The 13,700-nt window shown below is 40.7% G+C and overlaps 1 protein-coding gene across 3 annotated transcripts in view; it reads left to right on the forward strand.

Moving 5' to 3' along the window:
- Positions 1-13,700, forward strand: part of LOC140463906 (nuclear distribution protein nudE-like 1) — a 53,239-nt gene that overhangs the window by 38,355 nt on the left and 1,184 nt on the right. For 2 of the 3 annotated variants that reach the window (XM_072558368.1, XM_072558369.1), the window contains exons 7-8: positions 2,440-2,531; positions 3,780-3,931. In XM_072558368.1, the coding sequence (XP_072414469.1) occupies positions 2,440-2,531; positions 3,780-3,931 (244 nt within the window). Of the gene's footprint in view, positions 1-2,439; positions 2,532-3,779; positions 3,932-12,197; positions 12,233-13,700 lie in introns of all 3 variants that reach the window. The other variant, XM_072558370.1, reaches the window with a different exon arrangement.

Below are 13,700 nucleotides of genomic sequence, written 5' to 3' on the forward strand. Positions count from 1 at the left end.
AAAACAGTTATACGATGCCACTGTATGGCATGAAATGAAATTTAAAGACCGAATGCTGATTGCTGCACAAAAATGAGCTCACCAAGAATTATGATTGTAGTTCTGTTCGCCGAGCTGGGAATTTGTGTTGCAGACGTTTCATCCCCTGTCTAGGTGACATCCTCAGTGCTTGGGAGCCTCCTGTGAAGCGCTTCTGATGTTTCCTCCGGCATCTGTAGTGGTTTGAATCTGCCGCTTCCGGTTGTCAGTTCCAGCTGTCTGTTGCAGTGGTCAGTATATTGTGGATGAGTGCCATGATTCAACCAATAAGCACATCGACCTGGACCCAATATACTGACCACTGCAACGGACAGCTGGAACTGACAACCAGAAGCGGCAGATTCAAACCACTACAGATGCCGGAGGAAACATCAGAAGCGCTTCACATGAGGCTCCAAAGCACTGTGGATGTCACCTAGACAAGGGACGAAACGTCTGCAACACAAATTCCCAGCTCAGCGAACAGAACCACAACAACGAGCACCCGAGCTACAAATCTTCTCACAAACTTTGAATTATGATTGTAGATAAGGTTTTTTTATTTCTGTTTTTTAAGACCATTTTAGTACATTGTAAGGTTGAATCGAAGATGAATAAACAAATATTTGGGCGAAGAGATTTAAAGAGGGAGGCCATGTTACGGCTGTGAAGGTCATTGGTTAGGCCACTGGAATATTGCATTCATTTCTGGTCTCCTTATCGGAAAGATGTTGTGAAACTTGAAAGGGTTCAGAAAAGATTTAAAAGGATATTGCCAGTGTTGCAGGATTTGAGCTATAGGGAGAGGCTGAACAGGCTGGGGCTGTTTTCCCTGGAGTGTCTGAGGCTGAGGGGTGACCTTATAGAGGTTTAGAAAATTGAGGGGCATGGATAGTCTTTTCCCTGGGGTTGGGGAGTCCATAATTAGAGGGCATAGGTTTAGGGTGAGAGGGGAAAGATATAAAAGAGACCTAAAGGGCAACTTTTTCACAGAGGGTCGTACGTGTATGGAATGAGCTGCCAGAGGAAGTGGTGGAGACTGGTACAATTGCAACATTTAAAAGGCATTTGGATAGGTATATGAATAGGAAGGGGTCAGAGATATGGGCTGGGTGCTGGCAGGTGGGACTAGATTGGGTTGGGATATCTGGTCAGAATGGACGGGTTGGACCGAATGGTCTGTTTCTATGCTGTACATCTCTGATTCTATTTGGATGAACAATAAACTAAGTCAGAGGAAAGAGGCAAATAGGTGGTCTCGAAAGCAAAGAATGAAAACAGTAGCACATTAGCAACATATATCAAGAGGAAAATTTTAATAAAGTGCATCTAACTTGTTCTGCAAGAACCCTGCTTAATTCATGAAATTTATCTGGTGCTAAGAAGCCATTTGCTCTGATTTACTTTTGGGACTAAGGAAGGAAAAGGAGAGGATTTGGTCAGCTGTTTTAAAATGAATGTCAGCACTGACCAATACTCTAGGTAATGAGAATGAATGAAAGAGAGCCTGCCATGGTTCCAACAGTTTTCCAGCCAGTATGCAAATTTTGTCAGTAATTCATAGATTCTACGGTACATGTATTTTCCTATCAATATCCAAATAGTGAGCACTAACATATTTGTTTTATGACATCACGGAGGAGAGGGGAAATGGGCACATAGTAATCCTTTTTTAAAAAGGCTTCAGTCTGATTTGGTTACTGGGTTTGAGTCATACTTAACTTTGAGTCAGTACTATCTGCCACTACATTTTGAAAGAACAGATTTGTCACAAGTAATGTAAAATCTGGTCTGAGTATTTACATGTGGCTTTTGTTTTCTCATTGTCTTGCCTTTGAAAATTGATATGGTAAAACACCCGTTTAGAATGAGTTGATTCAAAAATTGGATTGAGCATGAAGGGTGTCCAAAATTATGTCTGTGGCGTATCTGCCTGCTTTTTGCTAAATGCCATGTTATTGAAAGTGGCACTGATTTGATATAAGCGGTAGCATTTTGAAGCTCAAAACACCAGCATTGCTCCATCTCGGTAGGACAGTGTCTGAAAACATGGGACCCCATTCAATTGTGATGCCGCATATGTTTCCTAGGTCAGTCTCTGTCCATGTGACTGCCAGCACCTTGTCCAAACATCATGTGCCTTAAATTGTAGGGGTGCAGGCTATTTATAAGAACTGCAGTCTAAATTTGTTGTGCCAGTAGTGTATGAGGCTAACAAGAGTATAATTAGTACGAGCTGGAAGATTTAGTTGACTGCTGTTTAAAATGATTTAAAGTTCACACGTTGTGAAACAACCAGAGAAACAAGTACTGGTTAATCACGTAATGATTACTCTTCGGGAACTATTAAATTTGTCAGGTGTGTGTATATCAGTGTGCTCATATTACATGTATAAAAACTTTAAGGCTTATTGTTTTTAGCTATACCAAATGGCTATGGTGCAACACCATTAACTCCATCAGCAAGAATATCTGCACTAAATATTGTTGGGGATCTTTTAAGAAAAGTAGGGGTAAGTACTATTTCTAATTAACATTTCGAATTATACCACATCTTTAATATTTAAGAATATATACATTTTGATAGGGAAAGAGAGCACTGCAGTTGATCTGGATTTGAGAAAGAAAGTTGCAAGAATTCCTGCTCAACAGCTACCTCCGCGTTTGTGTGACCTTCAGGTTAAACAGCCTGTCATCATTCAGTGCTCAGCTTTGCTGATGTATTAAATTGAGCGTGTGCCACCGTGGATCTGAACTGCAGCATGAGTCATCATTAGCAGATGTGGAGTAAAGGGAGGTTAAGACAATTTATTATTTGTTGGCAAGAAAGGGCTATGAGCTCATGCAGAATATGTTAAAATCAACTTTGAGTTTTAGACTCTTTTCCCTCTTGTGTAGAAGCATAAAATTATTAAGATATTAATTAATTCAGTCAATGAAACTGCAGCATGTAGACATTCACTAAATAGATCAGGATTTGTTCTCCATATTGAAAAGCTAGAGACAGCTGAGATCCAAACACTGGATGGGTGGACTGGTACAAAACTTATTCACAAAGGCTCTTGCAATTATGGATTGTTTTTATCTAGCAGACTTAAAAGAAAGACTTTCATTACTACCATCTCAAATGCTTCACAGCCAAGAAGTACTTGTAGTTTCTATGATATTTCAGGTTACTTTGTGCATTGCAAGAGGTCTCGCAGCTGTATAAAAGTCCAGGTTAGCCACTCTGCAAGATTAAAGTCAATAAATTCGAGCTAGACCTCCTTTGAGTAAAGGCAAGTGTGATTAAAAATTTGGAACACTTGTTCACAAGCAATAGTTGATGCTGGGTCAGTTCATTTTAATTTTGAAGTTGATAGATTTTTGTAAGTCATTTATATTCAGGTATATAAAACAAAGATTATAGATAGGCCTTGATCTCATCAAATGGCAGAACAGGCTCAAAAGACAATGGTATTCATATTCCTCTATCCACAACTGAGCCAGGTCTGATTTTTGTCATCTGTCAATGGTTCTAAATTTTAAGTATAAGCATTATAGATCAGGCAATGTTTTCCTTTCTAGCTTGTTTTAGTTACTTTGAAATTGTTGTTCAAAAAAATTCAGTGCTATTTTTGTGGTGAGTTGGTGGGGGAGCTATTGTGAATTCTCTTTGAACAGTCTAATGGAAAGTAAGAGTTCCTTTATTAATTCAAACGGTTGTATGGAATTCTTTCATTTTAATTTTTCCCACTAACGAACAGTTGACTTTTTTTCAGGCCTTAGAATCAAAATTAGCAGCATGCAGAAATTTTGCAAAGGACCAAGCAACAAGAAAAAGTTACAGTTCAGGGAATGGCAATGGCACCTCTGCTATGGTCAACAGTGCAAAGTTTTCTAATTCAGGTCTTGCAACATATTTTGACAAAGGGTAAGTATATAATATGCACAAAAGTGCCAATCATTCATTCTTTAAGAAAACAAATCAGCAATTAATTAAACTTTAGTACACTGGTACACTATGCTAGTATTGTGTATTGGTTTAAAAAACCTGGAGAAAAGTGGGTGGACATTTTCTAATGCTGCAAGTTGAGAGAATCTGGAAGACACTGCCTGAATGAATGGTAGAAACAGATTTAGTGGTAACATTCAAACAAATTGCATTTATTACTTTAAGGGAAAAAGAATGGAATAAGGGTGAGAAACTAATTGAATGGCATTTTCAAGCAGCCACTAAGATGTGTGGATTGTCTAACCACCTTTTGGTGCTGTATACCTCAAAGGCCACTGTAGATCTCTCTTCTGGATTCAGCTTTGGATTTATTTATTTTCCTGAATTCCTTCATCCTTTCTCTTTTCACCCCATTCCCACTTTTAACTGCTTACTATTTATTCATCCAAGTCACTACAGCACACTGACACAGTATATATGTATTTATTGAGATATTCAAGAAGTGATTTTTGTTTTTAACCCAACCTGCTTGGCAGACAACAGTTGTGTGGGCTTTTAAAAATAGCAGCTTGCTTTTCTACTCAAAACTGCACCCTTTCAGGCAAATGTTAATGTGTAATCTGCAGTATTCTGTATACTGATGATAGGCCTACCTAAAGCAGTTGTTGGGGGGGTGGGGGGGGGGGGGGGGCGCAGTAATGCAATGGCAATAAAGAAATAGTAATCTGCAGATACTCTGGAGACACCACAGGTAGTGAAATTGGATTTCTTTAAAAATCTAGAGGGCAGAGGGCAGTGGAGGCCCAGTCTCTGGATTCATTTAAGAAAGAATTGGATAGAGCTCTTAAAGATAGTGGAGTCAAGGGGTATGGAGATAAGGCTGGAACAGGATACTGATTAGGAATGATCAGCCATGATCATATTGAATGGCGGTGCAGGCTCGAAGGGCAGAATGGCCTACTCCTGCATCTATTGTCTATAAAAATTTATTCATGACCATCTGAGCATTGTCAATTGTTTTTTTTAGAAAAAGTACATTTTTGGTTCACTTTTAAGAAGGGAAACTTTCCATCATTGTCTGGTCTAATCTGTGTGACTCCAGACCAATAGCAATGTGTTTGACTCTTAACTGTCCTCTGAAATGACCTAGCAAATCATTTATCTATCTGCTAAAAAATCTTTAATGATGAAACCAGCTGGTAATGACTCTCAGGTTGTCAACTGCAAACTTAGTCCTGTCGAATCTGCAGAAGTCATCCTTACTAACATCTGGGGGCTAGTGCCAAAATTGGGAGAGCTGTCTCACAGACCTTGCCTCACAGGCAATGGCCAAGATATCACCATGGCTATTCCAGTGTATGTCCTGTCCCAATTGCAGAACAACCAAGCAGTGTGGAATACAGTCAGGAAGGCATTGCCTTGGAAATCCTCTACTTTGAGAAAGTGAGGATTGCAGATGCTGGAGATCAGAGCTGGAAAAATGTGTTGCTGGAAAAGTGCAGCAGGTCGGGCAGCATCCAAGGAGCAGGAGAATCGACGTTTCGGGCATAAGCCTGAAGAAGGGCTTGTGCCTGAAACGTCGATTCTCCTACTCAGATGCTGCCTGACCTGCTACGCTTTTCCAGCAACACATTTTTCAATCCTCTACTTTTTGACAATGAGGCACACCCCCACCCCCAAATTGATGAACCACTACTCTTCCATTTTGTGCACTACTTGGAGGTAGCACTGAGGTTGGCAAGGGTGCAAAATGCATTTTGGGTGTCCATCACAGAGTCAGCCACTACTGACAAAGCTGGTCAGGTCCTAAAGGTTAGACTAGGTCTATGTTAAGTGGTGGAGGAACCAACAGAGGAAACAATGTACTTGACATCATTCTCCTTCATCTACCTTTCACAGATGCATCAGTCTATAACTGTGTCTACAGGAGTGACCACCACAAAGTTCTGTCTCCACATTGAGAATAGTCTCCATTGAGCATCTGTGAGGCACTCTGGTCCATCAGAATCAGAATTGCAATCCCGTTCCCTCAGCACCCTCGCAACCTAGCATATCCCCTAGTCCATCCCTGCCTCAATGATAAGTGCAGGAGGGCATGCCTGGAGCATCACCAGATGTGCCTAAAAAATCAGTGTCAGTCTGTTAAAGGACTAGTGTGTGTCAAGCAGCAAGTAACAAATTATATTCCCTCAATTTTTTTTGTGTGGACCTCCAAAACTGGAAGTATGTGCTGCGAACAGCATTGGCATAGTGACTGTTGGTGTGGCCCTCATCAGCTATGCAGCTTTGTGTTGAATAACAGACCTAAGTGATTCCACAAGCAATGCATCTGACCTAAGGTCTGCAGTTCTGCCAAATCTAGTCATGAATGGGGTGATAGACAATTAAACGACTCACTGGAAGGAGATTTCATAAATAGCCCAATCACAATGGAGGGCATTCTTGATGTAAAGGCGGAACTTTGTCTCCACGAGGACTGTGTGGTAACTCTTACTGATGCTGTCATGGAAAGTCCATCTGTAGCTGGCAGATTGGTGAGGATGAGATCAAGTAAACTTTCCCACTTGGTTCCCTCACCATCTTCCATACACCCAGTCTAGAAGTTATGTACTTTAGGATCTGACCAGCTTGATCAGTCATGCTGCTGCTAAGCTACCCTTGGTGGTGCACGTTGAAATCTCCCTCAGTGTTTCCTCCAAGTGTTGCTCGACATGGAGTACTGATTCATCAGCTGAGTAAGGACGGTATGTGGCGATCAGCAGAACGTTTCCTTACCAATGCTTAACCTGAAGCCATGACACTTCATGGGGCCTAGAGATGATGTTGAGGACTCTGGCAACATTCTGCCACTTCTGGGTATGTCCTGCTTGTGGGTCGAGACATATCCAGAGATGGTGCTAATGTCTGGGACATTGTATGTCAGGTATAATTCTGTGAAAATGACAGTCAGGCTATTGCTTGACTGGTTTATGAGACAGCTCTCCCAATTTTGTCACTAACCTCCAGATGTTAGTGAAAAGGACTTTGCAGGGTCAACAGGGCTGTTTCTGATGTTGTCCTTTCCACTGTTCGGTCGATGCCAAGTGGTCCGCCTGGTTTCATTTCTTTGTTGAGACTTTGTAGTTGAGACTTTGTAGTGATTGATACTGTTATAGAGCAGACGAAACCCCCTCAAAGTAAAATAAGATTGTGTAGATCCTAACTTATTTTAAAGCTAAGTGTTAGGTATTGTGTTCCAGATGTAATTGGATTGAGTCAAACTACTCGCCTTTAAACAAAAGAGAAAATGCTGGAAAATCTCAGCAGGTCTGGCAGCATCTGTAAGGAGAGAAATGAGCTGATGTTTCGAGTCAACCTGACCCTTTGTCAAAGCTGTTTTTGTTTGTATATCATGCAAGTACCTGTAATCCCTGGAGGCTATATGCAGGGTGGAATTTGAGTTGAAATCCACATGGAGTAAGTCGGACGCGAAGACAGTCACGGAGGAAGGAAATATGGCTGTGGAAACTAGTCTTAGTAAATACCTTGTCTAACACTGAGAGAGAACAGGAAAGCAGTGAAGGTGGACGGGGGTGGGGGGGGGAGAGACAAACGAAAATCCTGTCGGAGAGAAGAGCAATACTTCAGGGTAGGCATTCCTGGAAGAGAGGTGGAAGTGGGTTAAACACTGGATAAAAGCAAATTACTGCGGATGGAATCTGAAACCAAAAGAGATAATTACAGATGCTGCCAGACCTGCTGAGATTTTCCAGTATTTTCTCTTTTTGGTTTCAGATTCCAGCATCCATAGTAATTTGCTTTCACCTTTTAAACAAGTTTATTTTTACACTGCAGTTAAAATACTGACAAAATTTAAGCAAACTGCTGTACCTGTGTTGAAATGCTTAACAAAATATTAGACTACTAATAACTGTTACACTATAGTCATATCCCATAAACACACTCTTGGCAAAGGCAAGTTCAGTAAAATAGATTGTCTCATGTGTGGTTCTAGCAGCAGGAAGAAAACTCCCAGTTTGTAACTGTAATACAAAAGACTAAAGAGTTGCCACATCCAGCTTCAAAGCCCCAACAACTGCAGAAAGCTAAAACTAAGAATCCTGTTTCTGAGAGACTTGACCCTTTCCATACAAACTGCTTCTATTGTTCCAACTTTTTTTAAAAAGTTGGAACATTACGAAAGAGATAGTGCTAGAAAAGTTAAAAAGTCTTAAAATTGATAAATCTCCTGGCCCCGATGGGATACACCCTAGAGTTCTGAGAGAGGTTGCTGAGGAAATAGCAGAGGCATTGGTTGAGATCTTTCAAGAGTCACTGGAGTCAGGAAAGGTCCCGGACGATTGGAAGATGGCTGTAGTAACCCCCTTGTTCAAGAAAGGATCAAGGCAAAAGATGGAAAATTATAGGCCAATCAGCTTAACCTCGGTTGTTGGTAAAATTCTAGAATCCATCATTAAGGATGAGGTTTCTAAATTCTTGGAAGAGCAGAGTCTGATTAGAACAAGTCAACATGGATTTAGTAAAGGGAGGTCATGCCTGACAAACCTGTTGGAATTTTTTGAAGAGGTAACAAGTAGGTTAGACCAGGGGAACCCAGTGGATGTGGTCTATCTGGACTTTCAAAAGGCCTTTGATAAGGTGCCACACGGGAGACTGCTGAGCAAGGTGAGGGCCCATGGTGTTCGAGGTGAGCTGCTGGGATGGATTGAGGATTGGCTATCTAACAGAAGGCAGAGAGTTGGGATAAAAGGTTCTTTTTCAGAATGGCAGCCGGTGACGAGCGGTGTCCCGCAGGGTTCGGTGCTGGGGCCACAGCTGTTCGCATTATATATTAATGATTTGGATGAGGGAACCGGGGGCATTCTAGCGAAGTTTGCCGATGATACAAAGTTAGGTAGACAGGCAGGTAGTACTGAGGAAGTGGGGAGGCTACAGAAGGATCTAGACAGGTTGGGAGAGTGGTCCAGGAAATGGCTGATGGAATTTAACGTGAGCAAGTGCGAGGTCTTGCACTTCGGCAAAAAGAATATAGGAATGGACTACTTTCTAAATGGTGAGAAACTTAATAAAGCCAAAGCACAAAGGGATCTGGGAGTGCTAGTCGAGGATTCTCTAAAGGTAAACATGCAGGTTGAGTCTGTGATTAAGAAAGCGAATGCAATGTTGTCTCTTATCTCAAGAGGGTTGGAATATAAAAGCAGAGATGTACTACTAAGACTTTATAAAGCTCTGGTTAGGCCCCATTTGGAGTACTGTGTCCAGTTTTGGTCCCCACACCTCAGGAAGGACATACTGGCACTGGAACGTGTCCAGCGGAGATTCACACGGATGATCCCTGGAATGACAGGTCTAGCATATGAGGAACGGCTGAGGATACTGGGATTGTATTCGTTGGAGTTTAGAAGATTAAGGGGAGATCTAATAGAGACGTACAAAATAAGGCTTTGAAAAGGTGGATGCTAGAAAATTGTTTCTGTTAGGCGAGGAGACTAGGACCCGTGGACACAGCCTTAGAATTAGAGGGGGTCATTTCAGAACGGAAATGCGGAGACATTTCTTCAGCCAGAGAGTGGTGGGCCTGTGGAATTCATTGCCACGGAGTGCAGTGGAAGCCGGGACGCTAAATGTCTTCAAGGCCGAGATTGATAGGTTCTTGTTGTCTAGAGGAATTAAGGGCTACGGGGAGAATGCTGGCAAGTGGAGCTGAAATGCGCATCAGCCATGATTGAATGGCGGAGTGGACTCGATGGGCCGAATGGCCTTACTTCCACTCCTATGTCTTATGGTCTTATGGTCTTAAAAATCCTAGACCTCGCAAGCTATTTACTTTTAATGAAGATTGAGACAAAATGCACCTCGAAAAATAACCGTATCGTTACAATACAGCTGAGTGGCTTGCTAGGCCCTTTCGGAGGACAATTGAAAGCCAACCACATTGTGGCTCTGGAATCACATGTAAGCCAAACCAGGTGAGGATGGAAGATTTGACCCATCAGTGAACCCGATGGGTTCTTCTGACAGTGAGCAGTAGTTTTGTGTTCATTTTGTTTCTTAATTCTAAATAGTTCCAGGTTCTGAGGGCATTAGCTGAGTTTCTGGGTTAATAGTCTAGTGAGAATATCACGAGGCCTTCACGCCCTGATGGAGCATTTCCCTGACAGTATGGAAAATTGCCCAGGCGTATCCTCTGCACAGCAAGCAGTATCCAGGCAATTACCACCCTATCAGTCTACTGTCTGTAAAGTGATAAAGGAGTCATGAGCAGCACTGTCGAGCAGCACTTGCTTAGCAATAACCTGATCACTGCTCAGTTTGGGTTCACCCAGGGCCTCTCAGCTCCTGACCTCATTGTGGCCTTGGTGCAAAAGAGCCTCCAGAGGGTCGGTGAGGACTGCCCTTGACAACAAGGCTGCATTTCAATGAGTTTCCCATCAAGAAGCCCTCTGGGAATCCAGGTGAAAGCCGTGTTTTGGATTGGAATGATACCTAGCATATAGGAAGATGGTTGTGGTTTTTTGGAGATGGGTCATGTTTGCAGGAACTCCTCAGGATAGTGTCCGTAGTCCAACCATCTTCAGCTGATTCATAAGTGACCTTCCCTCCACCTTGAGCTTAGCAGTGAGGATGTTCACTATTTGGGACGACTCTGATACTAAAGCAGTCCATGATGATATCCAAGTTTGCACTGACAACTGACAAGTAATACTCATGCTACCACAATATCAGGCAATGGCCATCATCCACCCTTGACATTCAGTGTGTTACTACCACTCAATTTCTCACTAACAATAATGTGGGGGGGGTTACCATTGACCAGAAATTGAACGAGCCATAAAAATACATAGCTTCTGACTGCTCTTGTAGCCAGGAATCCTGCAGTGAGTAACCCATTTCCTGATTGCCCAAAGCCTGTCCACCATCAAGGCACATGTCAGGATTGTGATGGAATGCTCCCCACTTGTCTGAATGAATGCAGCCCCAATAAGTCAGCAAGCTTAATACCATTCCCAGGCACCTCAATCCTTATAATTCAGTCCTCCACGCAGCAGTAGTGTGTACCATTTCCAGGGGATATGGTAGGGAGCTGGGTGGGGGCTCTTTAGAGGGTTATTGTGGACTCCAGTAGGTCAAATGGCTTCCTGCATTGTAGGGATTCTATGATACAGGATTCACTGCGGAATTTCAATAAGGCTCCTTAAACTGCAATTGTAATTATCCTCTCCTGCATATTGGAATTTTGGAGAAGTAATTCCGTTATGAAGAGGGTTTATTAGTTTTGATCACTACGTTTTTTTAAAAAATGTTAAAAACCTAAGCAAATTAGAGTGAAAGTTTATTCCAAACTGTGAAGTCTCTCCGTAAATATAATTGAATAATAATTGAATGTTTTGTTTGACATTAGTTTAGCTTTACTGAATTTCTAATTTAGTAGTACTATCTTCAACAAAACGGAAATATTGAGTCTAATTGCCTCTTGTGATGGCACAGTGGATACATAATGTCCAGCTGTCATACCATTTAGACAGCAAAATTCCAGGTTTGATCCTGAATTTGTGGCCTCTGTTGATTATTTGGCCTCAATGAGTTTCAAATCGTGAGTTGTGTTCCACGTCAGGGGGTGATAGAGCTGCTAGCATGCCGTGTCTGTGTCTTTATCTAATGATTCGTGCTTGATTGGTATGTAGTCATGATGAGCAGGAATTTAGTTTAGAATGCAATCTGTACATGCAAATATCCAGTCCATACTTGGCATCTGGGCTCAAGTAGGAGCAATCTTTGAGAGGTACTGATGAGCTATGAACTCTTGGGAAACTTTATTTCAATTGAAGTCAACCTCTACAAAAGTGAGAATATTTGTGAAATAGCATTCTCCCATGTAAAAGCTTAGGTTAAAAGAAAGGTTGGTAAATTAGTATGAAATTGCATTGTGCTGTAATTTTGGTGTACGCTGGCATTCTTTTATCTGCTGTATCCAGTCCATTCTTTTACTGTAACTGCTCATTCCTGTCCTTTTGGGACAACATGGGGCAGTATTTGGGATTATTCCACAAATTAAAGTTCCATAACATGAACTTTCAACAATTTCCAACCTGTTCAGTTAGGTGTAATCAATTGAACAAGAATCTGATTTTAGTTTTAAGATGTAGAATGATTTAAGTATTTAAGCAGCCTGAGACTGGTTTAGAATTCAACATGAAATCAACAAATGTTTAAATTTGATTCAGTATGTTTTTTCTTTTATCAGAAAAGAGAGAGTCTTTTTCACCAAGTTTATCATGGGTAATTAATTTTATTGTATTCCTTTTCAAGTATTCACTTGCATGCAAGCACAATAATGAAGTAAATGAAAGCAGGATTAACAACTGGATTTAGGCTGAATTTCCACTAACTGCACGGGGAATTTGGTATTCTGTCAATTTGTAAGAACCTCTATTTAAAATTAGAATGCTTTTTGGTGGCTCTTCAAATTTTTTTACCATTTGCTTTTGCAGTCAATGTGTAGGGCTTGCCCAATGATCTGTGGACATGGTATCTAAGATGGAAAATTCTCTTTTGTTGACAAAGCATTTTTTTTTTGCAGTTGAAACATTTACGCAGTTGTTTGTGTGGTGCAAACCTATGTAATGTATAATATCTGTTAAGCTGAGTGAGGCACTATAGAATGTGGAAAATGGCTGTTCAAGCTGTTTTAAGAATCTGGATATTGGTCAAAATTATGACTGAGGTTTTTTCAGACATAGGTCTAACAGGTGACAGCATTTTCCACATGTTCATGTATACTCTGCCTAGGGGTTTCTTTGCAAGAGTAACTGCAGAACACACTTAGACTTTGAGTAGATTTCCTTCCAGCCTTACACCTTTTCTGGTCAAGTACCAACAACTCTGCGTCATACTGGGCCTGCTTGGCTAAGTGTTATGGTGAATGAAAGAAAATCAAACTTAGATTTTGTTTAAAATGTATGCGGAAACACTCAGTGAAAGCTTTGTGCACTTTAGTTAAGCTTTGCAATGGAATAATCAATTTGAACAACTAATCACTAAATAGTTTATTATCAGAATAAAACTGGACAATATTTAAAGAAAGGAAAGAATGGTTCATACCAAGGGGGTAATGTTTTATTAAATGTATCTGGTTGTGGTTTGTCTGTTGTACATTAAAAGCTGAGGCATGGCTGTACTTAAAATCACTACTAACAAGTGCCTACATTAAAATATACAATAAGTTGTGCATTTGCTACTGTGTCTTCTGATTTGCATGTTTACAATTTCTAAAAATATAAACTGTATACATTCCAGAAGTAACTAATATACGCTGTGTAATTTTACAATGAATCTGTTGCATCTGGACAAATTGATCATTAATGATTTATTGTGTTGGTTTTCATATGAATGTTGCTATTTCCACTTTCCAAAACTCCTATCAAAATCAAACTCTTAAACTTCAGGCAACTTGAAGGAATTCCAGTCATCTTGGGTTAGGTTTAGTTTTATAAAATGTTTCCAAATTGCACATCAAATGGCATTGAATTAAACCAAAATATTATATTATGGCATTTAAGGTTTAAAAATCAAATTGATTGATCCAATGTGCTTTGTGCTACAATTGCGTATGATAGGGATCAATGTTTAGTAGCACTTAGTAGCTTTTGAAATTTACTTGAAAATGATGTCATTGTAGTTTTTGTGCTAGCGTACTTAATGTACATCTTTAATTTTCAACCCCAGGTAATGGTGCAGAAAACAAACA

This window comes from Chiloscyllium punctatum, chromosome 39 (assembly GCF_047496795.1).
Source record: "Chiloscyllium punctatum isolate Juve2018m chromosome 39, sChiPun1.3, whole genome shotgun sequence".
Classification (NCBI taxonomy): Eukaryota; Metazoa; Chordata; class Chondrichthyes; order Orectolobiformes; family Hemiscylliidae; genus Chiloscyllium; species Chiloscyllium punctatum.